Source organism: Sorghum bicolor, chromosome 1 (assembly GCF_000003195.3).
Source record: "Sorghum bicolor cultivar BTx623 chromosome 1, Sorghum_bicolor_NCBIv3, whole genome shotgun sequence".
Taxonomy (NCBI): domain Eukaryota; kingdom Viridiplantae; phylum Streptophyta; class Magnoliopsida; order Poales; family Poaceae; genus Sorghum; species Sorghum bicolor.
In genome coordinates this window covers 9,969,029-9,981,967 of record NC_012870.2, presented here as the reverse complement: position 1 = coordinate 9,981,967, position 12,939 = coordinate 9,969,029, and the positions used below count along the sequence as shown (strand labels likewise).

General features: G+C 43.4%; 1 protein-coding gene across 1 annotated transcript; it reads right to left on the bottom strand.

Moving 5' to 3' along the window:
• On the bottom strand, positions 5,879-10,611 carry LOC8062951 (alkaline ceramidase). The gene is made up of 3 exons (XM_002463997.2): positions 10,109-10,611; positions 9,660-10,014; positions 5,879-6,805 (listed from the first exon to the last, which is right to left on the bottom strand). The coding sequence occupies exons 2-3, from the start codon at positions 9,914-9,916 to the stop codon at positions 6,289-6,291; spliced, it is 774 nt and encodes a 257-aa protein (XP_002464042.1). The 5' UTR covers positions 9,917-10,014; positions 10,109-10,611; the 3' UTR covers positions 5,879-6,288.

Genomic DNA, 12,939 nt, shown 5'->3' with positions numbered 1-12,939 from the left:
ATAATATTACAAAAATATGCATATTTTTTAATGTAAAATCAATCATTCTATCATTTATACATATTTACGCAACTAAAAAACCATTTATTTTATTATGTATATATGTTTATGCATGTTATAAGGATCAAATATACATATTTATGTATGTAACAAATCAATTTTACATATTTATAAATATAATAAATTTAAGTATACAAATTGTTGATATAAAATTCAACTAGATTCACCTGGTGTTTGCCTAAACAGCCGTTTAGCACATTTAATACCGTTTACATCCGTTCTGTTTAGGCCGTTTAGACTGTTTTTTGACCGTTTAAACGGTCAACCGTTTAATTTTCTATTTACTCCTAAACAAAACAGTTTGCCACCGTTTACCGTTTAATCGGCCGTTTAGGCCATTTAGGCGAACATACATGAAGCCAAAAAATGGATGGACTGAACAACCGTGGAAGGATCATCACGGACCAAAATGATATCATCTTCCACCTGCATTGAGGAGGGATTTGCTGCTTCAATCATGAGGCATGGACTATATGATGATTGTGACTTGCATCAGGTGACTATAAGATGGTATGCCACAGCGTCACCTTGAATTGGCAGATTATATTGGGAACTCTTAGAGGTGCTCTAAGTGTATCTCTAGCGGTTTTCCAATACCACCCTCATCCTCGTAAAATTATTATACTAGGGTACATGAGTGTTTTTTTGCTCCATAGTCCTCCAATACCTCTCACAATTTTTGGTGGCCACCAAAAAATAACCCATCTCCCCTTACCGCTGTTGTTGGTTGGAGCTCCCACTGGCCATGGAGGAACTCATCAGGCCTAGTTCGCTGGATCCACGCTAGACGCAAGGGGGCAAGAGTTAATATTCTAACCTATTTATATTCTTACACGATATTTTTCACGGCAACAAATTCTTGATTATCCCTTTGTATAAGTAATTTTATTTTAAATCATCAGGATTTTCCATGGCAACACGCTCCTGATTTTTAGTGATTAATATTTTAATCTATTTTATATTCTTTGTTCGTACCCGCGGCAACGCGCAGAAAATCCTCCTAGTTCTTGCAAAATGGCAAGTGACACGAGGGAGTTGCGAGGTCAAGTCAAGCGCCATCTTTGGTTGAGGCTGAAGCTTATTCCTGAACAACATCGTCACCTTGCTCAGGGGTGGATCTATATTCAACATAGTGGGTGCGGTTGGTGGTCCATTATATATATATCCACATATTGTAAACCCTTACACCCACAAAGGTAAACGCACCCTCCTCAAATTTTCTCTAGATCCGCCACTGACCTTGCTCCTGATCTTTCAAGAATGGTTGGTCCCTGTCCACGGGGAAAACAAAATAAAGGCTTCATTCGTTAATAAAGAATCATAGCTCTCATAAAAATGTTTAGTCAATTCGTTCAAGTTTGATCATATGCGATTTCGTTGCTGCATGCTTTGAGAAACTGAGTACTGGCTCGTTAATTTTCAGCAGTTACCTTGCTAAGATCTCATTGTGACGATCGTTGATAGCAAGAATGTACCCAAAGAATGCCACCATGCATGGCCATCATCTGCAACCCGAAATAGTATGTCCAGAGCAAGTGGCTCACTAGGACACACAGCACGCTGGGCCAGGACAGCGCAAGGTAGTACCAGAAGGCGCGCATCATGAAACCGAGGGACACCAGAGCTTCATGCAGCAATAAACGGATAATGACGATGGCCCAGAAGTAGAGGATCATCCAGATCAGGCATGAGAGCTCAAACACGATGAGGTGGGCATGCTCTTCGCTATAGCTGGGACAACCGGACAACCTGAATCAAACAAGCTAATGGAAACGACCTGAATCAAACGAGCTGCTGGAATTGACAACAACGGTAATTCACCGGTACACAGGCGGTTCGCAACCCTTTCTATAAACGGACGGTTTTTTCCACAGGCGGCTACTGAGAAGATTCGTAACCCCTTTCTATAAGGGGGCGGTTTTTTCCATAGGCGGGTAACTGAACCATTTCTACATGCGGTTTTAGGCGGTTGGCATAACTGAACCGCGCTTATAGTTATGTCAACAGTCTATAGAAATACATTTCCACAGACGGTTCAGTTATGCCAACCGCCTAAAATCGCACGCTACGCGGCCGGTGGGATTCGAACCTGACACCTCGTCCTCGCACTTAGCCTCCTCTACCACTCCACCTATCACTTAGTTGTGTTTATATTAGAGTTTAGTTCCCCACATACTATCCTAAACCAAGCATAAATTGATTATTTGAGGTCCTAAACGGATTCAAATGGAAAAGTCGTCGACTACAAAGTTTTACAACTTTTTAATCCTTCATCTGAGGTCATTTATAAAATTTGAATTTCAAATTTGAGAAATTTAAACATAGTTTTCGATGACAAGATGATTTCAAATGAAAAAATTATCAACTACAAAGTTTCATAGCTTTTCAAGATCTACAACTTTTATTTTGACGGTTTTTTCAAATGAGGTCATTTAAAAAGCTCAAAAAATTTCTACAGGTGACCCGTAGAAATATGGTTCCTATAGGCGGTTTCTTACGAGAACCGCATGTAGAAATACATAATTTCTACAGGCGGTTTTCCGTCTGTAAAAATTGATTTTCACATGCAGTTTTTTAGTCGGATAAGCCAATTTCTTTCCATAGGCGTTCTTTAATTGAAACCGCCTGTAAAAATTATGTTGCACCGCTGGCTTTGAGTACTTTTGTACTAGTGATTGCAAAATAAACTGTATAGATACATATTGCTGCTGGAAACGTGATTTACATAAAATGAAGTGACAAAACACAGTGTTCATTTGACAAATTTAAAAGGTTCCAACACATACTAAGTATTATCGAATTGACATATTTAGGCCTTGTTTAGTTCCAAAATATTTTGCAAAATGGACACTGTAGCTTTTTCGTTTGTATTTGACAAATATTGTCCAATCATGGACTAACTAGGCTCAAAAGATTTGTCTCGTCAATTCCGACCAAACTGTGCAATTAGTTTTTATTTTTGTCTATATTTAGTACTTAATGCATGTGTCTAAAGATTCGATGTGACGGGGAATCTGAAAAATTTTGCAAAATTTTTTGGGAACTAAACAAGGCCTAAGATTTATTGGATGACGCTCGCTGCTGCACTTCAACTCCATGGGCAAGTGCCTTTCCAATGCCAGCCATGGTGTTTGCATTCTCCTTTTCAGATTCCAAGAACTGTGCAAATAAATTAGATATGCCAACAAGGCCTGTCTCTAGACCGTCAGAATCTGGATACACCCTCTTACGCCCTTGTTTAACGGTTGATGTCTTGTTATCATCTTTTGTTTGGTGCATCATCCCCATCAACAGGTTCACAAGTTGGCTGTACTTCATCTGCAGTGGTGTCGCCTTCTGCTGCTTCTTGCTCTCCAGTACCTTTTGCATTTGCTCCTTTTGGCCATATCACTTGCATAAACATCACAGAGCTTCTCAAAGTTCACCATAGGTTTCATGTATAAAGCAGCCGCTCCATCTCGAGACTACAAAAAGTGCATGCTCAAGGCAAAATTAAATCTTAACTGATGGAATGCTTATTTGCCAATTTAAAAGCTTCAACACTACTGTACCCTTTGCCCAACCCATCTTCGAAATAGTGGTTTAAGCCCACGAAGCTCTTTTTTTTAGCAGAACCCACGAAGCTCTTGCCGGATCACACTCTATTTATCAGGTTGGATGGCCCATAATTAGATCTAATGTCTTTCTTTTTTCTAGTGATGTCTTGTGTGTTTTTTCCCCTAATATAACGGCATGTTTAACTTTGATCTATATTTTCCTTTTTTTTATTAATAGAAGTATGGCATAGTTCAGGTCAACACTTACTTACAAAAGGAATTTCGTGCAATTGCTTACCCTCACAAGAATCCGTCCAATGGAGGTTCAACAGAAGTACATCTATCCCGACGTTTGACTTTTTTGACACCAAGTTTGACCATTCATTTTATTCAAAAATTTGTACAAAATATCACTTCTTTTGGCGTGGCTTGATTTATTAATAAAAGTTCTACGAGAATGACTTAAATTTAATAGTAATGCTCCTTCGAAGGCGTCCGGATAGATCGGACGGACCCACACAACTCGACCGAGCCACGAGCGCGCCTTATCCGTTCCCACCCGCCCCGTGACCCCGCGCCCACTCACTTGATGCCCCTGCCGCTCCTACTGCTCATGCTCACACGTCCGCCCTCCTGTCGCGCCGCAACTTTTTCCATCTTCACTCTCTCCGCTCGTTCTACTGCTAGTGTCCACATGACCGCCCTCATGCCGCACCGTCGACGAGTTGTCCCTCGCTCCCAATCTCCCTATCCCGTGATGTCCATGGCCACCGGAGTGGAGTGATGTTGAGCAGCTTCCGGTGAGCCCGCGCGCCTCCTCTCCCTCCATGCATGTGGAGACAAAGACGATGGCGTGACTCCGACGAGGTAGGTAGGGAGGATCTAGATCTGAGATCTATCTCCCCTTCTTTTTCTCCCACTAGATCTAGATCTGCTCTCTCCTCCTGCACCTCCTCCTCTTCTTCCCTTTCTGGATCTAAGGATTTGGTGGTAGCTAGTGTTCCAGTGAGTCAGATCTCGTCGTTGTTTTACAATGATTCATTTTCAATGTTGCAACACATGATGTGGAATGTTGCATCGGTACCTTTTTTTTGTTGTTGCAGCAGACATTTCTTTGATATTGCAGAGCAGTTTTTGAGATATTTTATTTTGTTTTTTTTCGTTGTTGCACCAGATTCTCCCCCGATATTGCAGTGGATTTTTTTTGTTGCAACAAACGTTTTTTTATGTTGCATTAGTAGTGATTGAGATGTTGTAATAGTTTTTTCTCATTGTTGCAGCAGATTCTCCCCCGATGTTGCAGTAGATTTTTTTATTGCAACAGACGTTTTTTGATGTTGCATTAGTAGTGCTTGAGATGTTGTAATAGCTTTTTTATCAATCTTTCAGCAGATTTCCCTCGATATTGCAGTAGACTTTTTTTTATGTTGCAGTTTATATTTTGTTTGTTGCATTACATGGTTTCCAATGTTTCAATAGCTTTTTCCGTTTATTTTAGCAGTTTTTTAGTTGTAGCTAGAGGACAAACTATGGTGGTGAGCTGGTGGTTGGTCAGAGGTGCTGGGTTAGTGAGGTTGTGGGCGGACAGATCTGTGCATGTGGGGGTCGTCTTTTTTTTCTCTATGCGGGCGCGGGGCAGGAGTTGTTTTCAGTGGGGACGAGTTGGCGACAAGCGGATATGCTAGGGTGCGGCGAGGTGAGGGGCAGGGCGGATCCCGTGCTCGTGGAGGTGGGGGATGGGCTCCTTTGTGCGGGGAGCGGACGAAGGGTGGTCCTTTGCACGGGGTGAGTTGGTTGAGGGCGGACGGGTTTTTTCTTCGTGTGGTGCGGATAGGGAGCTCGGCGTCCGGACGCGCTGCTGGCGCCGGATGTCCGGACACTAGCAGTACCGTAAATTTAACTATGTTTGCATAATTTTTTTTAATAAAATAAATGATCAAACTTGAAATTAAAAAAGTCAAACGACTTGTAATTTGATTTGGGGTGGAGGGAGTACTAGGCTATGCGGTCTCGACACTCGACTTGACCGGCTGCCGCAAGCCCCCTTTCTTTAGGTTTCGTTGTTTTAGTACAACGATCTCAAGCTTTGACACCTTAACCGTAATGGCATCCTCTAACTTGTGATGATGCTTGCTATCCAGATAAACACCCTACACCACCCGCCGACACACCTACTAAATTACTATCCTGATAAACAGACTACGACACCCGCAGGCATGCTTTCTCCGACGCAATGCATACAAAAATAACCATCAGAGCAAGAACAGCTCAACTCAGGAAAGTTGTCTATTGGCAGCAACACAAGTCACCGAATTAACGTTACCAAATGGATGGATGTATCTCCAAGCGGAGTGGTAATTAGTACAACTGGACTCCATTCAACGACAAACGAATAAATCAATAACTTAGACCTATTAGCACCAAAAGGCAATTTCAAAGAAACCAAAACAAAGATGGCCAAAACTAGGACACCAACACTCCAACTAATCTCTGTTCGATGATTAAGTATAGTACAAAACAGGTGTCAGTCAAAAGTTACCAAAACTCTATTGTGACATCGGAACATTTATAGTCCGTAATCATTTGGATGCCCATATACAAAAAAAAAATGCCACAACTTGTCTGCGCACATTGGGGGCATTAGCTTACTGGTGGCGTACTGAATAGCATCAGTGTTCAACAGAGACATTAATCATTCCCTCTTTTCTGGTTTCTGGACCTTGACATAAGGCAAGAATCCAAGGAGGTGTGTGATCCGTGGCTCCCATCCACGTTGCTGAGCCCGACAAAACATTAGGAATGTGTTTGCATAGTATGAGTTGAGGCCCATAAGCACATGCCACCATGCGTGCCCCTGCGGGTTGACATACCAATGTGAAAGCTTCTTACAGAAGATGCGATCAACTAGCCAGCAGAGAGTCCCAAGGGTTAGTGTAAGAACCCACAGCTTTGCAAGCCGCTTCGCAGCCACGTCTTTCGTCTGTATGTAGTACTTGTACATCCGGGGGATGCAGAGGAAGCAGAGGCCAATGTAATGCAACTTGAATACAACTTGGAACCGGGCAAAGAAATGAACTACTGCAAAGGCAGCACCATATAGGAAAAGGAAAGTTGGCATCGTGCTCCTGTAATGCCAGTCCGGTGAATAAAGGACATACATATAAAGAAGGATCTCCCAAACCATCGGAGTCTCATCACTCTGTTGTAGACTGGAAAACAGAACGTCAACAAAGCAGCATGTTACCAAAAAAGAATATGCTGCACAAAATAGAGTAAACATTATGGAAATTAACTACAAGATGACTAAACAGGTCACAGAGGTAGAAGTTTATGAAAACATCCAAGAGTGATCAGTATGCTATCCAACAGTGATTAGCATGCACAAAATAGAACAAAAGCAGATCTTTCAGCAAATGCGGTAGACAAAAGCTGAGATTTATCAATGGACAACAGAACAGAGAGAATTTCGGGCATCACAATCACAACATATGCCAATCGGTGTGTCGGTCAGCAAGTTCATCAATATATTGCCAAAAATGGAACCATATGTGCCAAAATGGAACACAAAATTTATGCATTTGAGGTAGTTTCGGCAGGCATGTGCATGCAAAGTGTATTTGGTGCGTCCAGGGAGTCGTTAACTTAAAAGGTAGATCAGGAACCATTTTTTGCACAAAATGAACCCAAGATCCAAAACGGAAAAAATAAACAACATAACACAAGAAAGAATACTGAACATCTAAGCAATATACCAATGTTTTACAAACAATTTCAACCATCTTTGTTTGCGAGCTAGAATTTTTGTACAGGAGAGCTATGCTTTCAGGGTTAAGAGTGGAAATAAATTCTTGTGCATGCTACTGCTGAGTGCTGAAACACACTACTCTAGCACATGGACTGATGTCAATCAAGACATAATGAAGAAAAACACTCCTGCGAAAGCTTGTGCAGTAACAGGATTGTTGTAAGCTGTCAGTTTTTTTTTTTTTTTGCACAAAAATAGAAGGCCAGTGCAAACGCTACATCCTGAGCCCACTGTGAAGCGACAAATGCACGTGATGACTGTGCGATGCGTGTGACCAACACGGAAAGATTGCCAAAAAGAGCCCAACAATGCTATGTTCCATGTCACCCAATGGCCTTCAGATCAACACAACAAATTGCACTAAAATATGTAGCCTTGCAGCAACAAATCTTAAATCAGCAGTTCCTTGGTGGCATTGACCGAATGCACGCAAAGTTCACCCCAAGTATACCCCCCCCACCCCACCCCACCCCCCCCCCCCCCCCCCCACACACACACGCCCAGTGCACCCACCGTATGCACGTGTATTCAACATATAAGTCACTCAAAAAATCAAGTTTAGGCCCCTAGTAAGTAGTAACTTAATATTGCTATGCCCCCACCCCCAAATGGTTTTTCCTAGCTTCGCTGCATAATGGGTATCTCAATATTCTGAAAGTTCATTTACTGAATCTGCACATAATCCAGGAGATATATATCTTCCGATTTTGAGTCAAAATATATAATACTAGAAAACATTGCACAAAATAAAATGAGCAGCCAACTGTGCAATGAATTTTTTATATATATAAAAAACTATGAAGCATTGGATCAGTTCCATGTCTATAACTCTACAGAGAAAAGCAAAAAGATGAATACTCAAGAAAGATAAATAATGCAGATGTTCTTGATGAAGCATCTAGAAGCAATAAATTAGAAATCTACTTACAGTTAATGGCCAACACACTTTTATTTTATAACAGATGAACAGCTCATCTTCTGTGCAGTTTTATACACAAAACTATTGAGTTGCATGCACCGACCAATTCAACCCAAGAGCTTAAGCTGATGGGGAGAGGTGGGCAATTCACTTATATTCCAACACTCCCCCTCACGTGGAGGCGGCTCCCTCAGGCCTCAAAAGTGGAATAGGAACGAGCAACAATTATTTTATTTAATTGCGCTAACCAGGATTCGAACTCGAGACCTCTGGCTTTGATAACATATTGAGTTGCATGCACCAACCAATTCAACCCAAAAGCTTAAGCTGATGGGGAGAGGTGCGCAATTCACTTATATTCCAACAAAAACGGCTAGATGGAGAAATAATTTCCAGTCTTATGCCAATGGCCCTTTCCCAAAATGGTATCGACAGTTCTAACTTTAATACATACATACCCCATCCAGTCAAAAAATACTTGTCACATTTGACTAATGGTCTTTGATGCATATCTTTGACTTCTAGAGTAATATTCGTAAAATCCTTCAAGATTGTGATAATTTGCAGGTATTTTTTAATATGAATTACTCCCTCCATACTAAAAAATAAAGTTGTTTTGGACAGGATTTAGCATACCAAGGAGTGATTAATTAGGGTGCATTTTTCCCTGTCTGCCCCTCTTAAATAGGTAGTGGGTATCCTTTATTCAACAAACATTCATTGCTCGGCTGGTTAGAGCGGTGGTGAGTCCAAGGCAGGTGGGCAGGGTTCGATCCCTAGCCTCTTTGCAAGACTCGATTTTTTTTCCTTTTTTTCCAGACGCCCCAGATGGCTACACAGCAAGCGAGGAAATTTAAATGCTAACAACCTCTCGGTACTGGGAAGGGTAATCTAGTCCAAAATACACTTGACAGTTGCAAGACGACTTCATTTGTGAAAACCATCTCAACCCCTAAAACGACATAATTTCTTAGTACGGAGGGAATACATGTTTCCAAACTCAACAATTCAAAAATTATTCATGTTTGTAATTTTTATTAAGGTTTGATCTAAGCTTGTCTTAACTCACATGTTTTTTCTGAGCGGAGGGAGTAGAGACAACATATAGGTAATTAATTAATAACTTATAACACCAAGAGAAGGTATATCATGGCAAACAAACAACACAAGAATACGATGCACAAGACCATTCCATAATGACCTGAACTCGATCAAGTGCAGTGGAGAAAAAGAATAAGCTCTAGTTATAACGGTTTCTCAAGTAGGTACCAGAAATCACAAAGTTAAAAGTGCCATTTCACATAAACATAAAGAAGTTTCAATTTAAGAGAAAACTTACAGAAGTTGCAAGGTGGCATGGAAAATCATACTCCCAATAGCAAGTATCATATTGGATATGTGAAGGACACTGAACCGTTTCTCAAAACCTTGGCGGAAAGCATTCACTAATCCAATAAGCGCCAAAAGAACGCACGGGACATTAGAGATGGTATTGTAGAATTCGGCGATATATGATGAGTGTGCATAATTCTCTTCACACAACTCAGTCGTTGATGTAACAGGCCCCCAGAAGCTCGCTACCATTGAATCCGCCATTCTTAGCTCTTGATTTGCTACCCTAGCAACAGCCTATGTCACCAGAGTTGGAGGTCAATGTAAATGGTGCTAAATCATGAGTGCACCAAAGAAATAATCTGCAAGGATGATATACAAATCAGGGTTCCACATATGAAATTATTCAGACAGCTTCGTATGGGAGCAGCAGTTTCGCACAGTAGGGCGTCATACCTTGTGGTCGGGGAGAATGGAAGGTGGCGAGAGCGGAGAATGGACGTCGACGTCGGCGTCGGGGAGGCCACGAGGACTCGACGGTGGGGCGCCCGAGATGCGTCGGCAGCGGCTGTGCAGGGTACGGGGGCGAGCGGCTGGCGGGATCTTGGCCGACGTTGAATAGGGCGTCGGGGAGCCTCCCAGCCGGCGATAGACAGGGCGGCGGGCGGGATTCGCCTGGGGAGGACGGAGCGTCGGGATCCGGATCCGGCGGACGAAAGCGCCGGCCGCGGCGGAGGAAGCCCGGCACCGGCGGAGGACCTCCCGATCCGGCAGATGGGAGGTCCGGCGACGGGCTTGGGGCGGCGGTGGTGGTGGGGACGGAGGCCGGCGACCACGGATGGGGGCGGACGGGAGGAAGCCGCGCGCCTGCGGGCGAAAAACGAGCGAGCAGATTTCTGGGCAATGTGTTTTGGCCCAACACGACTGCGCAGTGGGAGGGGGGTTCGGCTAGCCAACAAATTTGGGAGGCCTTAGTGATTAACGTGTTGGGATGCATTAGTGATTAGCAGCAGCTAAATATAAAGATTTGGATAAAAAAGTGTTTCAACGAGATCCCTATTCAACGAGAGAAGTGCTTCCTGATATCATCACCCCTAATCAGAGTGCGTTTGTCCCGGGAAGGCTGATCTCGGACAACATTTTGATTGCCTACGAGCTAACTCATTTCCTGATGAATAAAAGGGAGGGGAAGATGGGGTATGCAGCACTGAAACTGGATATGAGCGAGGCTTACGATCGGGTCGAGTGGGGTTTTCTGGAACAGATGATGAGAAGAATGGGATTCCATGAGCAGTGGATTGCTATTATAATGGAATGTGTGACCACAGTGACGTACAGGGTCAAAGTTAATGGGGATTTATCCGAGTCTTTCACCCCAGAAAGAGGCTTACGGCAAGGGGACCCGTTGCCCCCGTACCTGTTTTTGTTATGTGCGGAAGCCTTCTCTGCGTTACTGAAGAAGGGGGAGCGTGATGGTTTGATTTCAGGAGTAAAAATCTGCTCGGGTGCTCCAAGCATTTCACACCTACTGTTCGCCGATGACTCATTGATTTTGATTCGTGCGACTGAAGGGGATTGCTTGCATCTGCAGAATATCCTCCAAATTTATGAAGAATGCTCCGGCCAGGTGATCAATAAAGCCAAATCAGCTGTCATGTTCAGCAAGAACACCAAACCGCAATGCAAGCAGAAGGTGTGCGAGTTTCTGGAGATCAATAGAGAAACTACTAATGAGAAATATCTAGGATTGCCAGTGTATGTGGGGCAATCAAAGTCTAATACCTTTGCATACTTGAAGGATAGAATCTGGAAGAGAATGCAAGGGTGGAATGAAAAGTTTCTGTCTTGGGCAGGCAAAGAGATTCTGATCAAAGCAGTGGCACAGGCCATCCCTACTTTCGCCATGGGCTGCTTTGATTTATCAAAAACTTTATGCGACCAAATCAGTGCCATGATCTGTAGGTTCTGGTGGAATAATCAGGAAGGAAAGCACAAAATATACTGGCTAAGCAAAGACTGTTTGATGAAACCGAAAGAAGAAGGTGGCCTTGGGTTCAGAGACATCCACTGCTTCAATCAGGCAATGCTTGCGAAGCAAGTCTGGAGACTTATCCAAAATCCAGATTCCCTCTGCGCACAAGTTCTGAAGGCAAAATATTTTTCTCATTCCACGGTGCTGGAAGCTACACCGAAACATGGGATGTCATATTCATGGAGAAGCATTCTAAATGGACTGAAGGTGGTGAAAATGGGAATGATCTGGAGAGTGGGAGACGGCGTCGGGCTTAACATTTGGTCTGAACCTTGGATCCCAAGGGACTCGGGCAGGAAACCATTTACACTAAGAGGGCACCACATCATTACAGAAGTTGCGGAGTTAATCAACCCAGTTACTCGACAATGGGATGAATTACTAGTCCGGGATATTTTCTGGGAGGAGGACGCCGAGGTGATCCTGGCTTTACCGGTCTACCAGGGCAGAAGCAACATGGTCGCTTGGCACTATGATAAACACGGTGTTTTCAGTGTCAAAAGCGCTTACAAAGTGGCAAGGGACACATATATCAGAAATCATACTTCACAAGGGCAGCAGGGTGGATCCAATCCAGGGCCGCTGAGTTTGTGGAAAAGGGTGTGGAAGCTATCCTGTCCAAACAAAATCAAGCACTTCCTATGGAGGTTCTTACATAATAGTCATCCCCTCAGGGATAACCTGATAAGGAGAGGGATGGAAATTGTGCCCAGGTGTCCGGTGTGCAACCAGGTTGGGGAGGATGGAGGTCATCTATTTTTCAAGTGTGGCATGGCAAGACAGGTATGGGAACTGCTTGGTCTGTCAACTGAAAGAGAAGTGTTGGCAAACTTCTACACGCCCATTGATGTTGTGGAATTCATTCTTAGAGCTTCAGAATCTCGAAAGTTGATGATGATCGTCGCCTTGTGGTACACATGGTCGGAAAGGAATGCCATCAGGGAGGAAGACAGAAGGCGATCACCCCAGACGCTAGCTCGGTGTGTTGAGCTGTATGTTCAGGAGATGAGGACGACTGAAACAACAGCGAACCCAACCGCTAACCAAGAACAGCAGCAATACAAGTGGTCTAAACCACCAGTTGACATACTGAAACTCAACTGTGATGGCTCTTTCTCTCCAGAAACTCGAGCTGGAAGCTGGGGAGTGCTGATTCGTGACCATGAGGGTGACGTGATCATGTCAGGCAGAGGAAGAGTTAATCATCTCATGACCCCAATGCAGGCTGAGTTGATTGCGTGTTTGCAAGGCGTTC

Coding starts and splice junctions, on each gene's coding strand:
- LOC8062951 (XM_002463997.2), bottom strand. CDS start 9,916: ATGGCGGATTCAATGGTAGCGAGCTTCTGGGGGCCTGTTACATCAACG. Junction 6,806..9,659: donor CATGCCACCTTGCAACTTCT/GTAAGTTTTCTC, acceptor TCTGTTTTCCAG/TCTACAACAGAGTGATGAGA.